We start from the raw sequence: 24,418 nt of genomic DNA on the forward strand, positions 1-24,418 counted from the left end.
TTTTTATCCTCCTCTGTCCCTCCAGGCCTCAGGCTTATGGCACATAAACAGAGCAAATACCTTGTGTGCTGGATTAGTGCTTGATAACTTTGTGATCTCAAGACCTCTCTTTATCGACGAGGGGGAGGAGCGCGTGCTCCCATTTTTCTCCTCTCTCTCCTTCCGTTCTTCCTTCCCTTGTTTTTCCCATTCTTTACTCAGGCCGCTTTCTCACTCCTTTTCTCGGGTTTGGCCCTTCTCCTTCTGGAGATGAAAATCGCCACGTTTAAGGAAACAAGCGAAATGACATTTTGGCCCACCTCTCGTGTACAGTAATTGATGGCTTTATAGGACCGAGTGCTTACTTGGAATCTTCCCCCTTCTGCTTGTGTCATCTGGTTGCCCCGACCTTTTGGAGCCGAGTGGGGGTTGTGTGGATTTTTGTTTTTTCATCAACCCGCCGAGCCTGTTGTCGTTGCTGGTTTTAAAACGCCGGCTCTTGTTTCCTTCCTTTCTTAGCGTGCCGTTGGAAATGGCAATTTCCCCCGTTGAGGAAAATCTATCGCGGTGTGACCTAGGGAGCTGGAAATCTGGATTCCGAAGTTGTATCCGCAATCTACCCGGGAGGCACGGGCGGGGGAATGAGAGGCCCGCGGCGCCCAGCAAGATTTTCTTTCACGTGTGGCACAGGGAGCATACTGTCGCCACCTAGCAATGGATGTCAGACAATCATTCGTATTTGTTGAGCGCTTACTGTGTGCAGAGCACTGTGGTGAGCGCGTGGGAGAGTATCATATGGCAGTATAACATTCCCTGCCCACAACGAGCTGACAGTCTAGAGGGGGAGACGGATGTTAATATAAATAAATAAATGACAGATATGTACATAAGTGCTGCGGGGCTGGGGGGTGAATAAAGGGAGCAAGTTAGGGTGATGCAGAAGGGAGTTGTCAACTGCCTCGAGATTGTTGAACTGTGGAAATGCAGGGGAAGATGACGTTCTCCATCCCCAAATTATCGCACCCTCCAAGTTGGGGCTCTAGCCCTGCCTGGCTTTTCTACCCCGCTCAGGAGACTTGTCCGACTTGATTCTCTAGACTGTAAGCTCGTTGTGGACAGGGAACGTGTCTGCCAACTCTGTTGTACTCTCCCAAGCGCTTAGTACGGTGCTCTGCACATCGCAAGTGCTCAATAAACAGCAGATTCCAGGGGATCTGGAATACTCACAGACCGTGAGCCCCATGCGGGACGGGGACTGTATCCGGCCCGATTAATCTGTGTCTACCCCACCGCTTAGAACAGCGCTTAGACACACGGTAAGCGCTCAACAAATGCCATTGCAAAAAATCCCCAGTGGGTAGAGCATCACTTTTGGTTAGGGAAGGCGTAGAGGTTTGGAGCATCTTCAGCTTGGTGCCACCTCAGGAAGGTTGATTGTAGAATTGCCGTGAGCTTAGGTCCAGTCCAGGGCGGTGGTGTCTCATCGTGGACCTAACCCAGTTCTCCGAAGAGATTCCAGAACCAGTCTGGCCTCCCCCACTTCCTCTAACTAGATCTTTAAGGCTGCTGTGGACCAGACCGGGGCCAACCCCCAGGATTGGACTGGAAACAAATCAGATCTTTATTATTAATAATAATAATATTAAGAAGCAGCGTGGCTCAGTTGCAAGAGCCCGGGCTCGGGAGTCAGAGGACGTGGGATCTAATCCCGGCTCCGCTGCTTGTCTGCTGTGTGACCTTGGACCAGCCACTTAACTTCTCTGTGCCTCAGTTCCCTCATCCGTAAAATGGGGATTAAGACCGTGAGCCCCACCTATCTACCCAGCGTGTAGAACGGTGCTCGACACGTAGTAAGCGCTTAACAAATACCATAACTTTTATTAAGCGCTTACTATGTGCCAGGCACTGTACTAAGCGCTGGGGTGGATGCAAGAGAATCAGGTTAGACACAGCCCCTGTCCCACGTGGGGCTCACGGTCTCACTCTCCATTTTACAGATGAGGTAACTGAGGCACCGAGAAACGAAGTGACTTGCCCGAGTTCACAAAGCGGACAAGTGGAGGAGCCGGGATTAGAACCCATGACCTTCTGACTCCAGGCCCATACTCTATCCACTGTGCCATGCTGCTTCATGCTGCTTTTATTAATAACAGTAATAATAATATCTGTTAAGCTTTTATGTGCCAAACACCGTACTAAGCGCTGAGGTAGATACAAGATAATCCAGTTGGACACAGTCCCTGTCCCACATAAGGCTCACAGTCTTAATTCTGCTGCTTCACATCCCTTTAAATGATGCGGAGGATTTTGATGAAGTAGGTGCTAAAGGAAATCTACTTCAGGGTTTAGAAGAGTTGAAAATTTCCCCTTCTAAAGACAAGGACTCAGCCCTCCTGGATTACTTGGAATAATAATAATAATAATAATTTTAGTATTTGTTAAGCGCTTACTGTGGGCTAAGCACTCTTCTAAGCAATGAGGTAGATAAAAGGTAATCAGGTCAGACAACGTCCTTGGCCCACATGGGTCTCACAGTCTTAATCCCCATTTTACAGATGAGGTAACTGAGGCACAGAGAAGTTGCCTTGCCCAGACATGTGAGGCATGTCACACAGCAGACATGTGGCCGGAGCTGGGATTAGGACCCACGTCTTCTGACTTCCAGGCCTGTGCTCTGTCCGCTAGCCCACACTGCCTGGAAGTGAAAACAAGGAAGTCTGGACATGAAGAGCAAAGGTGACGGTGGTAGACACCATCCAGCCTGAAAACTGGAAGAAATTTAAGTTCACCTACAGGGGCAGCTCTTTGTTTGGATTTTTTTTTTTTCTTGCAAGGGATATGACCTTGAGGACTTGTAGTCTCATGCTGATGCTTTTGATTTTTTATTTCAGATTCCACAACTCACCTATCATTCCTGTCGCGGCAAAGCCCGGTGGGCCGGAGGCCCCAGAAACTGAGGCCGCACAGGGTATATCAGAGCTGATCGAGGTAAGTGAATTCAACGAAAGAGTTACTCCTATACAGTGACGCCTCTTCATTACCGATTCTTTCAGGATTTCCCACAGTAACGGTCATCCCAACAAGCCCACGTCGTATCAACATGGGTGTCAGGGGCACGTCGGGCAGATTCGCGTTTTATTTCCGGACATTGAAAGAATTGTTTAAAATGTGTAGCTGACCTTTATTTATTTTTTTCTTGCCCATTTGCCAACATTCGTATTTATCAGAGAAGTAGAGCCAACCGTCTCTCCCTACAAAAGCCAGACTCAGATAATGCAGACCCCTGCCGGTCGGGACTCGAGCGCAGAGCATTAATGGTTCATCCAGCGTTCGTGAATTGCCCTTCAGTGCTCCCAGTTCTGCAATTGCAGACGGCTGCAAGCAGCCCAGAAACAATAAACCAGCAACTCCGAGCGAGTAAACCAGGGCGTAGAGTCCAGCACTCATGAGCCAGCCCACAATAACAAACCGGGAAGTCGCCAGCGGTGGGAAGGTCTTCTTTGCAGTTTCAAGAGTCCAAGGGCCTTTTATAACCAGTGTTTACAAGTTGTTTAAACTACTCAGTGTCCATTTTTAGTTAAGGGGGCAGATATTTCAAAGGGCTTGATTTTCTTTTCGTAGTTACTGAGTGGGTGCAGGATGTTAGTGTACTTAAAAGCAGCATCTCCTATATTTCCAGCACTAACTGTCCCTTTAGATGCTTCTGCTGCCTGGCAACCAGGGCCCTGGCAACCAGGGCCCTGTCTTTTTGGGTGGGAATAATAATAAGGATTATTATTACTGTGGTATTCGTTAAGCGAGTACTGTACTAAGCACTGGAATGGATACAGGCAAATTTGGTTGGGCGCAGTCCCTGCCCCATGTGGGGCTCCCAGTCTCAATCCCCATTTCCCAGATGAGGTAACTGAGGCCCAGAGAAGTGAAGCGACTGGCCCAAGGTCACACAGCAGACACGTGGCAGAGGCGGGATTAGAATCCATGACCTTCTGACTTCCAGGCCCCGTGCTCGATCCACTACTCCATGCTGCTTCTCTAGCTCTTTTAAAAAGCTGTAGCTCGCAAGGTAGTTTGTCTGGGACGGGGAAATGACCGTGCTTTTTGGAGCTCCAAGGGGGACAGGCAAAGGAGGGAGGAGAAAGTCAGACAGATGGGGTAGAGGAGAAAAAAAAAAGCGGGATTGTGCTAGGGTGTCTCTCCAGCACTAGGGCTCTTAAGGGACCTTTGCCATTTACTTCAGCAGGTCCTAGTGGGTAGAGCACAGGCCTGGGAGTCAGAAGGTCATGGGTTCTAATCCCGGCTCCGGGACTTGTCTGCCGTGCGACTTTGGGTAAGTCACTTCACCTCTAGGCCTCAGTTACCTCATCTATGAATGGGGATTGTGGCTGTGAGCCCCATGTGGGACAAGGGACTGTGTCCAACTCGATTTGCTTGTATCCATTCCAGGATTTAATACAGTGCCTGGCACTTAGTAAGTGCTTAATAAATTCCACTGTTACTACTACTACTACTACTACTAATGGTATTTGGTAAGCGCTTACTATGTGCCAAGCGCTGTTCGAAGCACTAGGGTAGATACAGGGTAATCAGGTTGCCCCACGAGGGGCTCACAGTTTTAATCCCCATTTTACAGGTGAGGTAACCGAGGCACAGAGAAGTAAAGTGGCTTGCCCAACGTCATACAGCAGACAGGTGACGGATCCGGGATTAGAACCCACGTCCTCAGACTCCCAAGCCCTTGCTCTTTCCACTAAGCCACGTTGCTTCTCTCTGATGTTTATTATTATTATTTATTTCTGCTGACCTGCCCTCAGCTGGGTCAGTGGATCAGAACAGAGCTCTGCCTGCAGGTTGTCTTCTGCTCTCCTGATCCATCCCTCGGATGTCGAGGCAGGTCACCCATCTCGAATTCAGTCCAGAGGAGCCGGGAGCCCTACTGGCTGCGGTCGGGCTAGGTTCGGTGCGGCTGTGGGCTACTGGTACCCATTCATTGCTTAAGGTGCCTGCTACAGAGGCAGCGTGGTGGGGTGAAAGAGCACGGGGCTACAAGTCGGAGGACCTGGGTTCTAGCCCCAGCCCTGGCCTGCTGTGGGACTTGGGACAAGGCTCCCTCTTCCCCAGTTTCCTCATTAGTAGAACGGGGGTAGTCGCATCTGCCGTTCCCTAGCTCACATGGGGGTTGCGATGACAAAAACGGGATGAGTAATGTGAAGGGGCTCTGGGAGTAAAAGTGCTCTCTAAAATCAAGGGAGTTTATTCATTCAGTAGTATTTATTGAGCCTTTACTGTGTGCAGAGCACTTGGGAGAGTACACTGTAACAATAAACAGACACATTCCCTGCCCACCACGAGCTTACAGTTTAGAGGAGTTTCCTTATCATTAGCAACAGGGTCGAGAACCAAGGTTACGTTCACTCTTGGCTTTTCTCATATGCGTACCTGGGACCCCAGAAGCAAAAGTCTTAGACTGTGGCTGGCCACACTGCCTCGGTTCCTAATGATTTAGCGTTTGCTGATGTCGCTGACTTAACAAAACAAACGTTTTTATGTGTAAGGCCTTTGTTTCTTTTTATTAGCCCTAGAGATGGTTTGTCTGGGAGCATGAGACAGTTGTTTTTGCGAAGAAAAGATCCACAAAAATGCAGCTTTGAAAGTTACTGGTATATCCTCCAACCGGAGTCTCTAGAAATCTTGGCCCAAAGCCTGTTTTGAATTCTCTAGTCTTTTTCCAAAAGAGATAATATTGTAAGATGAGGACTTTGGGGCATTCCCAGCAAAACACCGCAGTGGCAACCTGTCCTCTCTTGGAGTCGGAGAGTAGCAAAGGCAAATATCAGCAACGGATTAAACCACCTCTTATTGCCGTTATTTCGTCAGCATGGTCACGAGAAACAAGCAGTGCCGTCGAGACCCGGAAAAGATGGGTTGCCGGGCTGGTAGTCTAATGGAAAGACAAGACAAATGATAAAAGTACCAATTGGGAGTGCAGATAGTAGTTTTAGCAGATGCAAATGCGATAGGATCTCTCGTGATTCCAGGTCCTGGACATTTGGGAAGTGGTGTGTGGAGAAGGGAATGCCTCCTGAACTGGCATTGGAACATGGGTCCTGCACCATTTTTTTTTTTTTTTTTAAGCCATGCTGACCCTAAACTCCACCACACTAAACCTATCACGCAAGATGAAAAGCCAGTTTTCTGCGCCCCTTTTTACTCTTTCCAACATAAACTGTTTCGGCAATAGAAAATAGTTTGATGGCTGTTTTAATAGTTTTTCCATGCAGCCCCAAAGCTTCCCAAGGCTTATTACTTGAACCCGGGCCTCTTGGCTTTCAGCTTGGGTCTCTCTGAGGTGACCGGGGAATGCCTCGAGTCAGGAAGTTTCCTCCCTGTCCAAAGTGATGAGCTGCCCCAGTGTGATGCTGCTTTTGTCTGTATTCCAGCTCCTGAGAGCTCACACTACTCTCCCTACCCGAAGTCCCTTGGGACCCTTCCTCATGGCTGTGGACCACTGTTTCTCCATCAAAGGTCAAGGCACAGTGATGACGGGAACAATTCTTTCTGGCTCCATCAGCCTCGGTGACAATGTGGAAATTCCTGCCCTGAAGGTGAGGTGGTTTTTTTTGTTTTTTCTTTTGGAGGAGGTGGGGTTGGGAGGCGGGGGTGTTTGTTTTATCCTTTCTCTCTACCATAAGAGAAGAAAGCAAGGCAAATTCCCATCTGCTTCAGTTTGTTCATTTATTTCCTGTTTGCAAACAACCAGTCCACCAGTAACTGGAACCCAAAATGCACCAGAGCAGAGAGCGCATGGGGAGATAGCAACACAACAGCACAAACTGATAGATAGCTTTATTCCACCGTCTCGGGCTTCCATTCGTGTAGTCCCCATTTTTCTGAATTCCGGTACTCTGGAGACCCCTACCCCTGACACCTGGAACCCAAGGTAGGGTGGAGATCTAGGTGTCAAGGAAAGCCGTTCCACCACTGCGGTTGGATGGACCACTGGGTCTGACCCAGTCACGGCCTTGCTAATAGAGTTCTGATTGCAGTATTGCCTAGAGCGGGTGGACTCTTGAATTTGCAGTGCCACTTGAGGCAGAGGCCGGGGTGGCCAAGATTCTCATCCGCGAGCAGCCGTTCGTGGACGGTTGGGCGCTTGGGGCCGACGCTCTTCAAGACGTACAACTGCTCGCTGAACGTTCTGAGTTGAGTCACTGAATCCTCCGGGTTGACACTCCGTCTGAAAGCGTCCAAATAGCACAGCTCTTGCTCCAAAGGGATCCGCCAGTGGCGTGCAGCATGAAGCCACCCTCAGAATCCTGCTGTTCGAGCGGTGGACTTTGGCAGAATTCTGCCGTTGACGATGATGGCGTCTGAAGACTCGGCGGCCTGGACGGCGCCACATGCGGAAACCTGGAAAGGCAGGGGAGTCGGTCCAGAGGCAGAGATGGATATCGACCTCACCGTTGTCCTCACAACATTGTTGTCCGTCTGAGAGGCGGGGAGGCCATACTGATGACAGATAAAACAACTCAGTCGGCTCCACCCGTGCCATCCGAGCCGGGCAGCGGGCAGAAGGTTGCATTCTAAACATCAAGGTCCTGCAGTGTTGCCGGATCAAGGGCCCTGAGGCGACGGCCGTCAGAGCCCAGCTGCGACGGTGTGGTCGTCTAATGCGACTGATGGATAGAAGGATTTCCAAGATGACCCTTTTTGGACAGCTCAGCACTGGAATATGCTTCAAAAGGGGTTAGAGGTAAAGGTACAAGGTTGTACTGGAATCACCTCCCCCCCGACCCCCGCACCATGCACACTCCCCCCCCCCCCCACCACCCCCAACCTGCTTTGAGGACAAATGCAGGGTTGCAGTGAGGTATTATTAGGCATTAGGCAGTTTCAAGTGCTGCAGAACAGCATATGTAGGATGTGCTGTCAGGGGTCAGCTATATCGCTTCACCGTCCAAATGCAGTGATGGGGGATTGAGGCTCATCGGTCATCATTGACCCGCGACTCCATCGAGTTCCATATAATGTATCCTCCTGCCTTCAGGCAGTTTAAAACTTAGGGGGAAGTTGCGGAGCCTACCACTGCATTGGGTTGCATTGGTAGCTCCTTGGCATTCAGCGTTGGGTTTAATCTCCCACTCCCCCCTGCCCCCTTATGATTTTATACTAATAGCTCCCATTTTCCAGTGTCTTTGAAGTGTGCGTGCGTGTGTGTGTGAAACTCTGAGTGAGTATTGGAGTTGGGCATACTCATTCTTCATTTCATTCTTTGAAGCTCATGCCTCAGTCATCTTCTTCTTTCTTGCCCAATGTGCCTTGCACTTTTTCAAAATCAGGGTAAGGATCCTGGAAGGGGATGGCAGGGCTGGGTAGAAAGTCACTTCTCTGTGCCTCAGTTGCCTCATCCGTAAAATGGGGATTGAGACCATGAGCCTCACGTGGGACAGGGACTGTGTCCAACCCGATTTGCTTGTATCTACCCCAGCACTTAGTACAGTGCCTGACACATATTAAGCGCTTAACAAATACCATAATCATCATCATCATTATTATTATCAAGTCAAGGGAGGCCTGCCTGTTTAGGAGGACAAACCAGAGAGGAAAGTGGTCCAGATTATTACTTTGTTAAAGTATCCCCTGATGCATGACCCTGCCGCCTCCTAAGCATAAGCTGGCCCACCAGTATTTTCGTAAAATGATAGCATCCAACCTCTCCTCTTCGTCTTCCATCTCTCTCACTCCCTTCATTTACTCAACTCCCCAGCTCCCACCACCCTTGCTGGCTTCATTCTATTCTGCTGCTCTGGAAAGATCTAGCAAGCTCTCATTACCCCAGAAGGCCTACAGACGCACTCTTACTTAAGTCACACTGAAAAACACACACATGGTTTCTCTCCCTTTTCTCTCGTTTTCCCCTGCTCTCTTTTCACTCTATCTCACTACCAATTCCTTGCCCACCTCCTCCCTCTGACCTGGAATTCCCTCCCCCTTCATATGTGACAGACTGCCACCCTTCCCACCTTCAAAGCCGTATATCTGTCTCCTCCTTCCCCGACTGAACCCTCATCCCCCTACTTCCGTGGTGCCTATCGTTTTGGATTTGTACCCTTTAAGCACTTGGTATTCACCCTACCCTCAGCCCCACCGCACTTATGAACATGGCCTTATACTCTGCCATCTCCCCTACCGATAATTTATTTTAATGTCTGTCTCCCCTTCTAGCCTGTAAGCTCCTCGTGGGGAGGGATTGTGTTTACCAACTCTGTGGTAACTTGTGCTCTCCCAAATGCTTAATGCAGGGCTCTGCACGTGGTAAGGGCTCAAAAAATTCTATCGATTGATTAGCACCCTCTCTTACTCTCCAAGCCAAAGAGCTGTGGCTGACTGCTAAGATTAGCCCTTGCTTTGGAGAACTTTGGTTCTGGAAATAGGTGTAGAAATGGTGCAATAGTTTGTTAAAGCTCACCCACGTACAGGGGGAGTGGGAAAGAGCAGATAAGGAGGTGAGCGAACCTGGATGGCAGGTAGGATGAAGTGGGAGGTAAGTGGTTGGAGTTGTCAAGGGACCAAATACTCCTTTTTATATGCACATGGTGAACCCCCACATTTTACATTACTGGCATACCCCAGGATATAGCCACCCCAGGATCCATTCAATCCCGGGTTACAAGCCGACAGTTTTTTGATACCTTTCCCTGATTTACCCCTACTTGGGGATACAGCCTATGTTGCTTGCCACCTTCGACAATCCCAAAGCCCAACCGCCCAAGTGGCTCAGCAGCCAACTCCAGGTAAATCAATCCTAAATCCCTCCCTGCTTCCATGTCCCCTGGGCTGAGATTAAGCAGTCAACAAAAAAATCGATCTAAGGAGGAAACTCTGCCTGTGGTTTGTGACGGACTTGCAAGGCATAGAAGAGAGCCCTGAGCAGATAACCAACGAAGTTGTTCAGCTGAGGAGGCAGCTTAATCTAGAAATGGACATGGCAGGTGTCAGTGAGTTAATTATATCCGATTCAGAGAATCGCTGTCCCACAAAGACCCCATTGGACTTTGACAATCCAAGATAGCAGTGCAGGATATCTTGAAAGATGAAGAAGTTATGTACTCCTCACCACCCCCTGAGATTTGGGGGTTATGGTTTCTTGCATCAGTTTTTAAGAAAGCAGATGAACTTAGAAAAATGACTGAAGAGGAAGACCCAACTGTACTCCTGTATATTTCCAACTTCCCACAGCACTTTGGTACATATCAACTTATCCTACTCTTCAAACACTAACTCATATACAGATCCTCTTCTCCCTCTTCCTCCTCTGTAAATGATTTCAGGGTTTGAATCCAAACTCTTTGAGAACAGGGATTATGCGTACTTAGCGCTTAGTTCAGTGGCTGGCATATAGCAACCACAGCACTTTGTACGTCTCTCTACTCTCTTCTCTGGGAGAAGCAGTGTGGCTTAGTGGAAAGAACCCGGGCTTGGGAGTCAGCGGTCGTGGATTCTAATCCTGATTCTGCCCCTTGTCAGCTGTGTGACTTTGGGCAAGTCACTTAACTTCTCTGAGCCTCGGTTCCCTCATCTGTAAAATGGGGATGAAGTCTGAGCCCTACGAGGGACATCCTCATTACCTTGAATCTACCCCAGCGCTCAGAACGGTACTTTGCACATAGTAAGTGCTTAACAAATGCCATCATTATTATTATAATTTATATATGTATATGTTTTCTTCCCCAGATACTGTAAGTTCGTTGTGGGCAGGGAATGTATCTTGTTACATTGTTGTGTTGTATTTCCCAAATGCTTGGTACTGTACCCTGCACACAGTAAGCGCTGCATAAATAGGATTGATTGATTGATTGATTGATTGACCCAGATGGAGCGGGAAGTTCAGAGGTGTGTGCAGAGGTGCACAGAGGTGTTTCCAAGCAGTCAGCCTGTTACATTGGCACTCTTGGAGGAAAAGAAAATGGCTGTCGTTGCCCCTAAATTGGGAACATTCTTGACTAGGGTTGAAAAACTACCACCACAACCAGCAGGAGAAGTTTCCACTTTAGCAGCCTCTTGCAAGGACTCATAATCATATTACAACTCCTTATGTAGTTAGTCTTGTGATTTTATGCCTTGGATAACTTTCACATAAATGAAACAGTAATTTTAGTGATGTTTAACATTACGGTATATAGCACGAAAAGGAATTTCATATTATTTTTCCAGTGGTTCTGGAATGGATTCTAGTTCATAAGTAAGTCTGTGGGGAAAATGCACTCCGTGATTCAGCCATTCATGATATAATCACATTGTCCAGCTGCTGTGTGTTAGGATATGCCTGTATTGGAGGGTACATTTTCTCGCTAATTACCCCCAAAGTCATACAAATTTATTTTAAAAGTGCATTTTCTGCTATTTATACTCGTTTCTGGTGACTTACACAGGGGATGTTTCTGGCAGTGCTATTGACTGACTCTGTGGGATTCCATGACTCTCTGTTTTTTGCCCTGCACCATCCAGCTGTCTAGAGGATGTGTTTTTCAAAAATTTTCCCTCTTTTGAAGCTTTACTGGAATCAGCCTGAAAAGAAAAAAGCAAATCATCCTCCTTTTCCCCACTCTGAAGATAAGCAGAATCCTAGGAGAGTTATCATTTTTTCCCAGTTTACAGCCTGAAGGTGTCTAGTGCCAAGACTCCGTTGCAAAAACATACTTAGGGAAAGCTCTGCGGGACAGACAGATCACCAAGGTCCGGATCGCTCCACTAATAATAATAATAATTATGGTTTTTGTTAAGCACTTACTGTGTGCCAGGCACTGTTCTAAGTGCTGAGGTAGATACAAGCTAATCAGGTTGGACATAGTCCCTGTCTTACACGGGTCTCACCATCTTAATCCTCATTTTACAGACCCTTCTGGGCTCACAACTCCAACGGGAGATTTTTTCCCAAATAAATCTTTAATCTCTTGTCATGAAAATGGGGTGTGAAGGCCGGCTCTATGAATAAGCGGTGGGTGCCGTGGCCTCCTCGTTCTTGGAATAGTAGGTTCTGCTTAGGAAAAAAAAAGATAAGGAGAAACCCAATGGAGTGTCTTCACCTAAAGTACCTCCACAGGTCGCTTATCTAGAAAATGTACACAAGTTCAGAGAGAGATGAACAGCTCCTATAAACCATTACAGTGTCATTTACTGTAAGCGCTTAGTACAGTGCTTCGCCCACAGTAAGTGTTCAATAAATATGATTGATTTACTGTAAGCTCATTGTAGGCAGGGAACATGTCTACTAACTGTTGTTTTGTGCTCTTCTAAACCCCTTGTGTAGTGCTCTGCACACAATAAGCACTCAATAAATGCCATAGATTGGTTGACTGTGGTGTTAGAATTGGTGGCGTCCCCCTGTTATTTAAAAAATGAGGTACCTGTTAGGGCCTGAAGGATGAATAAGAAGGTAGAAGATGGGAGTTTAGTAGGCAATGTTGGGACTAGCCAATAGGAGTAGAGGAGGGGAACAGTGAAGCAGAGATTCCTAGTGGCTAGAGCCCAGGCCTGGGAGTCAGAAGCACCTGGGTTCTAATCCCGGCTCCACCACTTATCTGTCGGGTGTCCTTGGGCAAGTCATTTCACTTCTCTGGGCCTCAGTTCCCTCATCTGTAAAATGGGGATTAAGACCGTGAGCCCCCTGTGGGACATGGACCGTGTCCAACCTGACTAGCTAGTATCTCCCCCAGCACAAGCACCATTAGTATTACTGTTAACAGTGAGTCGGCGGGAGCCGTGGCAGCAGCTAGAGCGGCTTCTCGTCTCGACGGCCCCAGCTGCCGCTTCTGCTTGGGCTCCCCCGGGGTTCTCCCTGGAGCTTCGCCTTGGCGGGAGTAGCCCCTGCCGTGGTTCAAAGCCCCCTCCCCCAGTAGAGTGCGTGTACCGTGATGGCAAAAAGCTCGTATTCTCGCTGAAGGACACGCACGTGAATCCTTTTTCCATGGTATGCGATTATGGAACTGGGTGAACTTCTCCTCCTCTTTTGGGGACCTTAGCTTCCGGCTCTCTAGAGTACGATAGGCTGTGAGCCCCAAGAGAGATCAAGACCTTTCGAGCCACAAGGTGACAGCGGAAGCACTTGCCCCAACATGCCACGGTTCACGACGACTCCTGGCATCGTCCCTTTGGGAATAGAGATCGACGGCTCATGCCTGCTGGGCATCTGGAGACGGTGCAGCTTTTCACTGTCCCCACGTATCCGGAAAGCTGCTGCTTTTTCTAAGTGGAGGACCCCCGCCCCCAAACAAAGGGACATCCACGCCTGATTTTGTTAATGGGCTTCGACGTGTCTGACCGCTTGAACCCACGCGAAAGAGGGACGCGGCCATTCAAAATAAACAGTGACATTCCCCACTTCTTCTTGTTCTGATTGAGGCGGAGGGAGCCTTCAGCGTATGGATTCTTTTCTCCTGGTGCCCGCATAAATTGCCAGCTGGGATTGATTATCTGAGAACTGAAATACTGGGGGTAGGAGGAAGGGAGGAAAGCAAAGATACCTGTATCTACCTAGGAGTAGTTTTTGCATTTAAAGCTCTCTCGAAACCTCGCCGGATCTGTCTCGAGGCCTCCCATCAGTTCACAGACCCCGAAAGCTCAGGAGATGTAGGAGCGGGGTTTTTCTGGCACGTGAACTGCCCAGTGACGACTGTCCGACGGGATTGTTTGAAACCCGATTTACTCTTTCCAAATGGCAATAAGCAGCCACTTTCACTGTGTGTGGCCACTTTCTGGGTGGGGAAGAATGAGATATCGGTGATGATCCCACCTCTTCCAGGAGTCATTTCTCAACTTCTTTTGGTTGCCCCCGATTATGTCATTCCAGCAGCTACACTTAGCCATTTCATTCATTCATGGAGTCGTATTTGTTGAGCGCTTACTGTGTGCAAAGCACCGTACTGAGTGCTGGGGGAGGACAACAAAGAAGGTATCTGTTAAGTGCTTACTCTTATTTAAGTGCTGGGGTGGATACAAGAGAATCGGATTGGACACCGGGCTCTGTCGCACAGGGCTCGTGGTTTAAGAAAGGCTCAGTTGCCCTTCGAGCTTCCCCGACCATAGGACCGTCTCCACCGCCTCCCAAGCTTGGCGGGTGACGGGGTCAAAGTAAAGCTCATTCCTTCCTTGACTTGACCTCCTCCTACCCCGGACTGCCCATTTTTTCTGAAAATGCAGGAGTCGAGGTCTTGCATAATAGCCCCACGTTAAAGAAAACCTGCGCCGTAGCTGTCTCTTGTTCCGGCACAAGGTCCCGTGTGCACGGACTCTTTCTTCCGACACGAAGATTTACGTTTTCCATTTATTCATTGTTTATCTCACGCTATTGCCATTCGTATCTCCGATTTGCCTCCCGCTCCCACTGTCTCTATCCAGTCTCTCTCTGTCTCTGCTGTCTCTCTCCATTAGATTGTAAGCTCCTCAAGGGCGGGGAATTTTGTCATTATCCTTTAATGTACTCTTCCAAGTGCTTAGTATAGTGCTGTGTACACAGGTGCTCAGTTAATTCTAATGAATGAGATTCATATTGGCACACCTCCACAGCTAGACTATGAAAACTCCTAAAAGGCAGGGAATCTCACCACAAAGCAGCGTGGCTCAGTGGAAAGAACACGGGCTTGGGAGTCGGAGGTCATGGGTTCGAATCCCGGCTCTGCCACTTGTCAGCTGTGGGACTGTGGGCAAGTCTCTTAACTTCTCTGTGCCTCAGTTACCTCATCTGTAAAATGGGGATTAACTGTGAGCCTCACGTGGGACAACCCGATTACCCTGTATCTACCCCAGCGCTTAGAACAGTGCTCGGCACATAGTAAGCGCTTAACAAATACCAACATTATTATTATATTTATCTGATATGTTTCCTCGGATGCTCAGTAGAGTACTGTGCACACAGTAGGAGCCATTGATAATGACAATCAGTGGCTCAGTGATGATCAGTTGTTGACTCAACCTTGGGAGTCAGAGGACTTGCGTTCTAATGCCCAGATCTCCCGCTTGGCCACTTACTTGCGGTGTGACCTTGGGCAAGTCACCCCACTTCTCTGGGGCTCAGTTTTCTCATTTGTAAAATGGGGGTTCAATTCCTTTCCTTCCTCCAACTTCGGTGAGCCCCATGTGGCTTAGTGGAAGGAGCACGGGCTTGGGAGTCAGAGGACGTGGGTTCCAACCCTGGCTCCGCCAACTTGTCTGCTGGGTGACCTTGGGCAAGCCATTTAACTTCTCTGTGCCTCAATTACCTTATCTGTAAATTGGGGACTAAGACTGTGAACCCCACGTGGGACAACTTGATTACCTTGTATCTATCTCAGTGCTTAGAACAGTGCTTGGCAAATATAAGCACTTAACAAATACCATCATTATTATTATGTGATGAACAAATACTGCAATTATTATGATCTATCCCAGCGCTTAGTATAGTGCATGATACATAGCAAGTTCTTAATAAATACCGTTATGGCGATGATGGTATTTATTGAGCACTTACTCTGTGCAGACCACTGTGCTAAGCGCTCGAGAGTACAACAGAGTCGGTAGACACGTTCCCTGCCAACAGTGAGCTTACAGTCTAGGCCGAGGATACGCTAATGCCTCTCCCTTATCTTATGCCGTCGAGTCGTTTCCAACCCATAGCGACATCACGGCCACATCTCTCCCAGAACGCCCCGCTCTCCATCTGCAATCGGTCTGGTAGTGTATCCGGAGAATTTTCTTGGTAAAATTCCGGAAGTGGTTTTCCATTGCCACCTTCGGCGCAGTAAACTCGAGTCTCCGCCCTTGACTCTCTCCCGGGCCACTGCTGCCCAGCATGGGTGAGTTTTGACTTCTGGCAGATGGCCTTCCACTCGCTAGCCACTGGCCAAGCTAGGAATGGAACGGGTAGGCTTCTGCTTGACTCTCCCTCCTGTAGCCGAGACCGGTAGAGTACTAGAAACTTTCCAGGTGTGACTCTGAGAGGGAAATGCTTCTCCCTACCTGTAATTTATTTGTGTCTGTTCCCCAGCTAGTTTGTAGGCTCCTCAAGATGGAGCATTTAGTACATCACCTGGCATATAGTAAGAACTTAACAAATGCCATTAAAATAAATCAAATAAAACATAAAATAACCACACCCCTACGGGTATTATTCTCCCCTGTTTACAAATGAGCCTGAAGCTGAGAGAGTTTCAGTGACTTGCCTAAGGTCACGAAGCAGCGTGGCCTAGTGTCTGCTGTGTGACCTTGGGCAAGTCACTTGACTTCTCTGTGCCTCAGTCACCTCCTCCGTAAAATGGGGATTAAGACTATGAGCCCCATGTGGGACGTGGATTGTGTCCAACTTGATTAGCTTGAATCTACCCCAGCGCTTAGTAGAGTGTCTGGCACATGGTAAACCCTAAACACATAACCATTAAAAAAAAAGGAAAAACTTGAGGCTAAAATCCAGATCTCCTGACTCCCACAATTCCACAGCTCCACAGGCTTCCTGGGTATTCTTGGGTAAATTACTTATACTTTCGGTGTTGTTTCCCTTCTTCCTCTTCCAGAATAGGGAAATGATAATCTCTGTCCCTTTGCCTTCTTCATAAAAATGCTGTGGGAACAATTAAGATAGAATCTGTATAGCTCTTTAAGCTCCTGGAACATATGTACAGTGGTTTTCTGTGGAAAAACATATTTTCATATACTTTTTTTTTTTTCAATTTGAAGTGTTCTTTACTATCCACAAGGTTCAGTGCCTAGCGGGAGGTGGTTTTACTAAAAGCCTACCAAATGTAAGGTAGAGTACAGTATCGTAAATGGAAAAAGCATTTGCTGTTTGCCATAACAATAGCGGTTTTAAGGTTGAAGAAACACAAACAAGAGAGTATTCTTTAAAATGGATAAGCCCACTCAGGTAGAAGGCATACACCCAGGAAAGTGGGACAGCAATAAATGATTCCCCTCAATACTATTTTAGAGATGGAGACATTAGTAGAAAGTAATTGAGAAGCCAGGAGTGGAGGTGGAGAATGAGCAGATTACAGGATCGAATGCTGTGGAATCCCTTGGAGAAGCAGGACAGGAAAAAGGCGAGAGTGAATATTTTGGTGGGGACCTTGAATGTACCGAATGCCTAATTGAGAGCTTGGGAGAGAACAAACTCAATTGAGGAAGGCTTCCTGGAGGAGGAGGAATTTTAGGAAGACCTTGAAGATGGGGAGACCTGTGATCTGATAGATTTGGTGGGGCAAGGGGGCGAGAATGACTAATTTGGTGGCTCATCCTCAAACCATCACAGAATTAACGCTCTCCCCCTCCCCCGCAAACCATAAAAAATCAACCCCCAAAGATTTTTTTTAGTTTTTATTGTAAGAGGGTCACTCCTTCTCCAGGGTAGGAAGAGCAAGGCGTAGAATGGATGAGAAGCTTGGGTACTTTGCCCTCTCCTTGTCCCTATTTGTTATGGCTCCCTCGGTTTCTCTGCATGGAGGTCTCATTTTGGAATTGTGATCGTCTTACTCGGCAAAGGGACCTACTACCTACTCACCAACGTATTCACTGCACCTCGATGAATCAATCAGTCATATTTATTAACAGCTTACTCTGTGTAGAGCTATATATACGCCAGGGGAGTGCAGAAATACAGAGTTGGGAGACACATTTCTTGCCCACAAGGAGCTAATGGTCTGGAGGGGGAGATCTCATCTTACTCACCACCAAAACATGGCCCACGTCCCCCTTCTGGTCTGGAACTCCCTCCTCCATCTCATCTGACAGACCGTCACTCTCCCACTCTTCAAAGCCTTATTAAAATTACCTCTCCCCCAAAAGATCTCCCCTGCCTAAGCCCTCATTTCCCCTATTTCCTCTCTCTTCTGAATCACACCTTGCACTCAGATTTTTACCCTTTATTCATCCCACCCCACAACACTTCCAAACATATCAGGAATTCATTTTAATGTCTGTCTCCCCCTTTAGACTTTAAGCTCCCTGTGGGCAGGGAGCATGTCCACCAACTCTGTGTTGCCTCTCTACTCCTCCAAGCGCTTAGTACAGTGCTCTGCACACAGTAAGCTCTCAATCAGTTGGACAGATTGAGCGATGAGTTTGGAAGCCTACCTAATTGTAGCTGCTCCCTTCACAAAGCGCATACCACCCTGACCTCTGGGCATCGCGCTAAGACTCTCCAGGGCAGTAATGGCCAGACAGGGTGGGAGCCTAAAATGGCAACCAGGGAAGTGTGCTGCCATCCTGGTTTCTGGAATGCTTCCCAGAATGACACCCCCCCATTTGCACTACACTGCAAACCCTAGTTCTTGCACTGGGTTAGATTTTTCTCCTATTTTATATCCGGGTCGACTGAACAGTTCCATTGGAGGAAACTTTTGTATAAATTTATGTAGTTTAAAAAAATAATAGTCACATGGTGAAAACAGCCCGCAACAGGATGAAGTCACAAGGCATGCACAACCTGCTGTATATAGCTAGAACTTACTCTTGTGACTAAATTTGTGGCCTGGAGTAGCAACATGACTACTTTTCATTCATTCATTCATTCGATCGCATTTATTGAGCATTTACCGTGTGCAAAGCACTGTACTAAGTGCTTGGGAAAGTACAGTACAACAATAAACAGTGACATTCCCTGCCCACAGTGTGCTCACAGTTTGGTGGGGGCCGGGGGGGAGGGCGAGGAGAGACAGTGTTACAAATAAATAAAATTACAGATATGTATATAAGTCCTTTGAGGCTGGGAGGGGGGAAGAGTAAAGGGATAAATAAAATGATATGTACATAAGTGTTCTGGGACTGGGAGGTGGGGGAGAGAACAAAGGGAGCAAGTCAGGGAGATGCAGAAGGGAGTGGGAGGTGAGGAAAAGTGGGGTTAAGTCTGGAAAGGCCTCCTGGAGTAGATGTACCTTCAGTAAGGCTTTGAAGCCGGGGAGAGTGGTTGTCTGTCGGATTAGAGGAGGAAGGGCGTTCCAGGCTAGAGTCAGGTGGGATCGAGGCACGGTGAGAAGGTTAGCATTAGGGGAGTGAAGTGTGTGGGCTGGGTTGTAGAAAGAGAGAAGCAAGGTGAGGCAGGAGGGGGCAAGATGATGCAGTGCTTTAAAGCCAATGGAGAGGAGTTTTTGTTGTATACGAAAGTGGATGGGCAACCACTGGAGTTTTTTGAGGAGCAGGGTGACGTGTCTAGAACGTTTTGTAGAAAAATGATCTGGGCAGCAGAGTGAAATATGGACTGGAGTGGGGAGAGACAGGAGGCTGGGAGATCAGCGAGGAGGCTGATGCAGTAGTCCAGGTGGGATAGGATGAACGATCGTATTAACTTGATAGTATGGATGGAGAGGAAAGGGTGGATTTTAGCAATGTTGTGAAGGCGGGACTGACAGGATTTGGTGATGGATTGAATATGTGGGTTGAATGAGGAGTCAAGGCTACGCCAAGGTTATGGGCTTGTGAGACAGGAAAGATGTGGGGCCATCTACAGTGATTCTCTCCCTATCTTCAAAGCCTTACTAAAATCACATCCCTTCCAAGAAACCTTCCCTGACCAATCTCTCCTCCTTCCTGCCACTTCCCTCCCCACTACATCACCTTTGCACTTGAGACCTAACCTCCCTAAACCCTTTGCTGCTCACCTCCTACTCATGTCCGTATCTTCGTATGTGGTTGCTTCCCTTACCTGTGATTTATGTTAGTGTCTCTCTCCCCATCACCCAGATTGTAAACTCCTTGAGGGCAGGGATCATGCTTTCTGACTATTGTACTCTCTCAAGTTTTTAGTAGAGTGCTCTGCCTAGAATAAGCACTCAATAAAAGCCATCACTGGATTGATTGGGACCGTACTTAGAATTCGTCCCTTCCAGGATGGGGCAGAAAAAGGGAGGTCCCGAGGAATCCGAGAAGCAAGTCACCATGAGGGAAATTATGTACTTGAATAGCTCCATGGCAAACATTCCGGCTTGCTTATTGGCTTGTTGGAGCCGCTTACCACACGACAAAGTAATGATGTCATTTGCCAGTCACATGTCACTACGCTTGGGTGGTCTCTTAATGAGATTGATAGGGTTCTTGTTCACTCGCGAGACACAGCGTGGCCTAGTGGATAGAGAACAGGTCCGGGAGTCAGAAGGACCTGAGTTCTAATCCCGGCTCCTCCACTTGTCTGCCGTGTGACCTTGGGCAAGTCAGTTCACTTCTCTGTGCCTCAGTTACCTCATCTGTAAAATGGGGATTACAACCGGGAGCTCCATGCGGGACATGGACTCTGTCCAATCTGATTACCTTGTATCTACCCCGCAGTGCCTGGCAGAGAGTAAGGGCTTAACGAACACCGTAAAAAAGAAAGGTGCCTCCTCTGTACAATGGAGACTAATACTGAGAACCCATCGTGGGTCGTGGACTGTGTCCAACTTGACCAAATTTGTTTCTCCCCCAGCGTTTAGAACGGAGCCTGGCACATAGTAAGCACTTAACAAATACCATTAAAAAAAATAAAAAAAAAAACCAAACAGTGGAAAGGAGGTATCTCACAAAGAAGCCGTTGGCGAGGGGGCTATTTGGAGGATGAGCAGTACACCCCTTACTGTTTAGGCATGGAAATGTACCCTAGATGGAGAGCACCCAAATCTGGAGAAGTCTGCAGATTTCATGAGCTTGTCCTGGGGTTCGCTAGAGTGGTAGCACTTGTGTACTTTATTCCTGTCCTCAGTTTTCATGTCCATGTGTTTATTTTTTTTCTTTTACCTATTTTTCATTTATCTATTTGTACATTCAACTCTTTGTTCAGCTGTTTCATCCTAATGTGTTTGTAGTTTCCTGCTTTGTAACCCAATTCTTCCTCTGGCTTTCACCGTCTTGAAAATAATTTTTGTCCGTCTTCCCCATTAGAGCCTTAAGCTCCCCGAGAGCAGGGAGCATGTGAGCTACTGGGCAAGTCACTTCACTTCTCTGTGCCTCAGTTATTAGAGAAGCAGCGTGGCTCAGTGGAAAGAGCACGGGCTTTGGAGTCAGAGGTCATGGGTTCGAATCCCAGCTCTGCCACTTGTCAGCTGTGTGACTGTGGGCAAGTCACTTAACTTCTCTGTGCCTCAGTTACCTCATCTGTAAAATGGGGATTAAGACTGTGAGCCCCACGAGGGACATCCTGATTCCCCTGTGTCTACCCCAGCGCTTAGAACAGTGCTCGGCACATAGTAAGCGCTTAACAAATACCAACATTATGTCTTCTGGAAAATGGGGATTAAGACTGTGAGCCCCACGTGGGACAACCTGATTCCCTTGTGTCTACCCCAGCGCTTAGAACAGTGCTCTGCACATAGTAAGTGCTTAACAAATACCAACGTTATTATTATTACCGTTGTATTCTCCTAAGTGCCTAGTACGGTGCTTAGGACTCAATAGGCACTCGGTAAGTACTATTGGTCGACTCACACTCCTTGCAGTCTCTCTGCACGTGTGCACCCTTTCTCTGCTATTGCACCTCCAGATTTTGAGTGTTCTCCTAGATAATTCTTGTGCTTTGGCTATTGGAGACTAGCCTCAAATGTGTAGTTAGGGTTTTCCCTGCATGTTTTAGGTTGTTACTCCATGCACATATTCCTTCAGATTATTTTTAAGTGTATTGGTTTGTGGGCCTGGAATGGTGGATTGTGGTTTGCTTTCATAGCACTATTACAATGAGCGCCTCACGTGCGCGTGCACACACACACAGACACACGCATGAAAAAAATACAGTCAATTCTGCCATTGTGCATATTTTTGCTATGCATTTTCACCAGAATGCGACAACAGAATTCAGGAATGTTGTGGCACAAACTCACATGTCTCTGGATAAAGCATCACACAGTGTCAGATGAAACGGTTCTGCCCATGTACACTCTTTATTTATGGTATTTGTTAAGCATTTACTTTGTGCCAGGCACTGCTCTAAGCACTGGGGTAGATGCAAGGTAATCAGGTTGGACACAGACCCTGCCCTACATGGGGCTCACGGTGTTAATCCCCATTTTCCAGATGAGGTAACTGAAGCACCGAGAAGTGAAGTGACTTCCCCAAGGTCACACAGCAGACAAGTGGTGGAGTCAGAACTAGAACCCAGGTCCTTCTGACTCCCAGTGCTCTACCCTGAGAAGCAGCGTGGCTCAGTGGAAAGAGCACGGGCTTGGGAGTCAGAGGTCGGTCATGGGTTTGAATCCCAGCTCTGCCGCTTGTCAGCTGTGTGACTGTGGGCAAGTCACTTAACTTCTCTGTGCCTCAGTTACCTCATCTGTAAAATGGGGATTAAGACTGTGACAACCTGCTTACCCTGTATCTACCCCAGCGCGTAGAACAGTGCTCTGCACATAGTAAGCGCTTAACAAATACCAACATTATTATTATTATTACCCACTAGGCCACACGTTTTCCTTCATGTGAGGTTCTTCAGGAAAGCCACATCTGTGTGGTAGGAGAACTGGGCTTACTATGGTGCTTGGCACATAGAAAAACACTTAAATATCACTATTATTATCAATGGGATAAATTCTCGTTTTAACTAAGGTAGCCACTGGACCATAGGAAGTAACATGGGCAAGAGGAAAGAGGCTTGGGAGTCTGAGGATTTGGGTTCTAATCCCAGCTCTGCCACATGTCTGTTGTGTGACGTTGGCCAAGTCCTTTAACTTCTCTGCGCCTCAGTTCCTTCATCGGCAAAACGGGGATTCAATACCTGTGTTCCCTCCTACTTAGACTATGAGCCCCACGTGGGACCTGACGATCTTGTATCTACCCCAGCGCTTAGTACAGTGCTTGGCTCATAGTAAGTGCTTAACAAATACCATTCTTATCATTACATTCAGATTCAGAGTCACCTCAATCCAAGTACTTACCGCATCCTACATCGATTATTGCATCAGCCTCCTCGCTGACCTCAATCACTCGTATTTCAATCGGTCCTATTTATTAAGTGCATACTATGTCCAGAACACTGTTTCTCCACTCCTCAAGAACCTCCAGTCATTGTCTATCCACCGCCGCATCAAAAAGAAACGCTTTACCGTCGGCTTTAAAGCACTCAGTCACCTTGCCCCCTCCTACCTCACCTCGCTGCTTTCCTACTACAACTCGGCCCGCACACTTTCCTCCTCTAAGGCCAGCCCTACTCCCTGTGCCTCGATCTCGTCTGTCTCACCACCGACCTCTCGCCCACGTCCTGCCTGTGGCCTGGAATGCCCTTCCTCTTCGTATCCAACAGACGATCACTCTCCCCACCTTCAAAACTTTATAAAAACACATCTCCTCCAAGAGTGCTTCTCCGACTAAGCCCTCATTTCCTCTTCTCCCACTCCCTTCTGGGTCACCCTTGCTCTTGGATTTGCACCCTTTATTCACCCCTTCCTCAGCCCCATAGCACTTAGGTACATATCCGTAATTTATATATTTCTCTTAAGGTCTATCTCCCCCTCAGGACTGCAAGATTGTTGTGGAGAGGGAACATGTCTACCAACTCTTATATTGCACTCTCCCAGGCGCTAAGTACAGTACTCGGCACACAGTAAGCGCTTGATAAATTCATTCATTCGTTAGTATTTATTGAGCGCTTACTATGTGCAGAGCACTGTACCAAGTGCTTGGAATGTACAATTCGGCCACAGAGACGATCCCTGCCCAGTGATGGATTGATTGATTGATGGACAACCATTGGAGTTTTTGAGTGGGGTGACATGGATTGAATGGACTTCAGAAAAATGTTGGGGGCAGCCGAGTGAAGTAGACCAGATTGTGAGCCCGTTGTGGGCAGAGATTGCCTCTCTTTGTTGCTGAATTGGACTTTCCAAGCGGTTAGTACAGTGCTCTGTACACAGTAAGAGCTCACTAAATGCGATTGAATGAATAAATGAAGTACGGATGGAAGAGGAGAGAGGAGGCAGGAAGGTGAGGTGGCTGATGTAGTCAAGGTGGGATAGGATAAGTACTTGGAGCAGCATGGTAGCAGTTTGGAGAGGAAAGGGCAGATCCTAGAATTGGACAATTTAGTGACAGATTGAATATGTGAGGTGAATGAGAGAGATGAGTCGAGGATAATGCCAAGGTTGTGGGCTTGTGAGATGGGAAGGATGGTGGTGCTGTCTCTAGTGATGGGAAAGTCGGGAAGGATAGAGTTTGGTCAGGAAGATAGGAAGTTCTGGTTGGGACATTTAAATTTGAGGTGTAGGCCGAGCATCCAAGTAGAGATGTCCTGAAGACAGGAGGAAATGCGAGATTGCAGAGCAGGAAAGAGGTCAGGGCTGGAGAGGTACATTCTCATATAGCCCAATTAGCACTCTTAATCGCTTCCATGAAAATAGCAGGTTAAAGTGATAGAGTATTAAGCAAAGTATAGTTTCCCAAAGTAAATAATGTAGGGTGCATTAATGCGTTTCTGAGATACTAAAATTGATCAAAACAGTATAAGTACATTTAAAAAAGGATAACCGCA

At 47.7% G+C, this 24,418-nt stretch overlaps 1 protein-coding gene and 1 non-coding gene across 2 annotated transcripts in view; one reads left to right on the forward strand and one right to left on the reverse strand.

The window, feature by feature from the left end:
* The window catches only part of EEFSEC (eukaryotic elongation factor, selenocysteine-tRNA specific), a 312,677-nt gene that overhangs the window by 98,475 nt on the left and 189,784 nt on the right, over positions 1–24,418 (forward strand). Inside the window, exons 3-4 of the mRNA XM_007668320.2 lie at positions 2,871–2,967; positions 6,417–6,581. Of these exons, the coding sequence (XP_007666510.2) occupies positions 2,871–2,967; positions 6,417–6,581 (262 nt within the window). The remainder of the gene's footprint in view (positions 1–2,870; positions 2,968–6,416; positions 6,582–24,418) is intronic.
* On the reverse strand, positions 15,817–15,954 carry LOC114807213. The gene has a single exon (XR_003755265.1). It is a non-coding gene; the product is annotated as a small nucleolar RNA SNORA7 (small nucleolar RNA).

This window comes from Ornithorhynchus anatinus, chromosome X1 (assembly GCF_004115215.2).
Source record: "Ornithorhynchus anatinus isolate Pmale09 chromosome X1, mOrnAna1.pri.v4, whole genome shotgun sequence".
Taxonomy (NCBI): Eukaryota; Metazoa; Chordata; class Mammalia; order Monotremata; family Ornithorhynchidae; genus Ornithorhynchus; species Ornithorhynchus anatinus.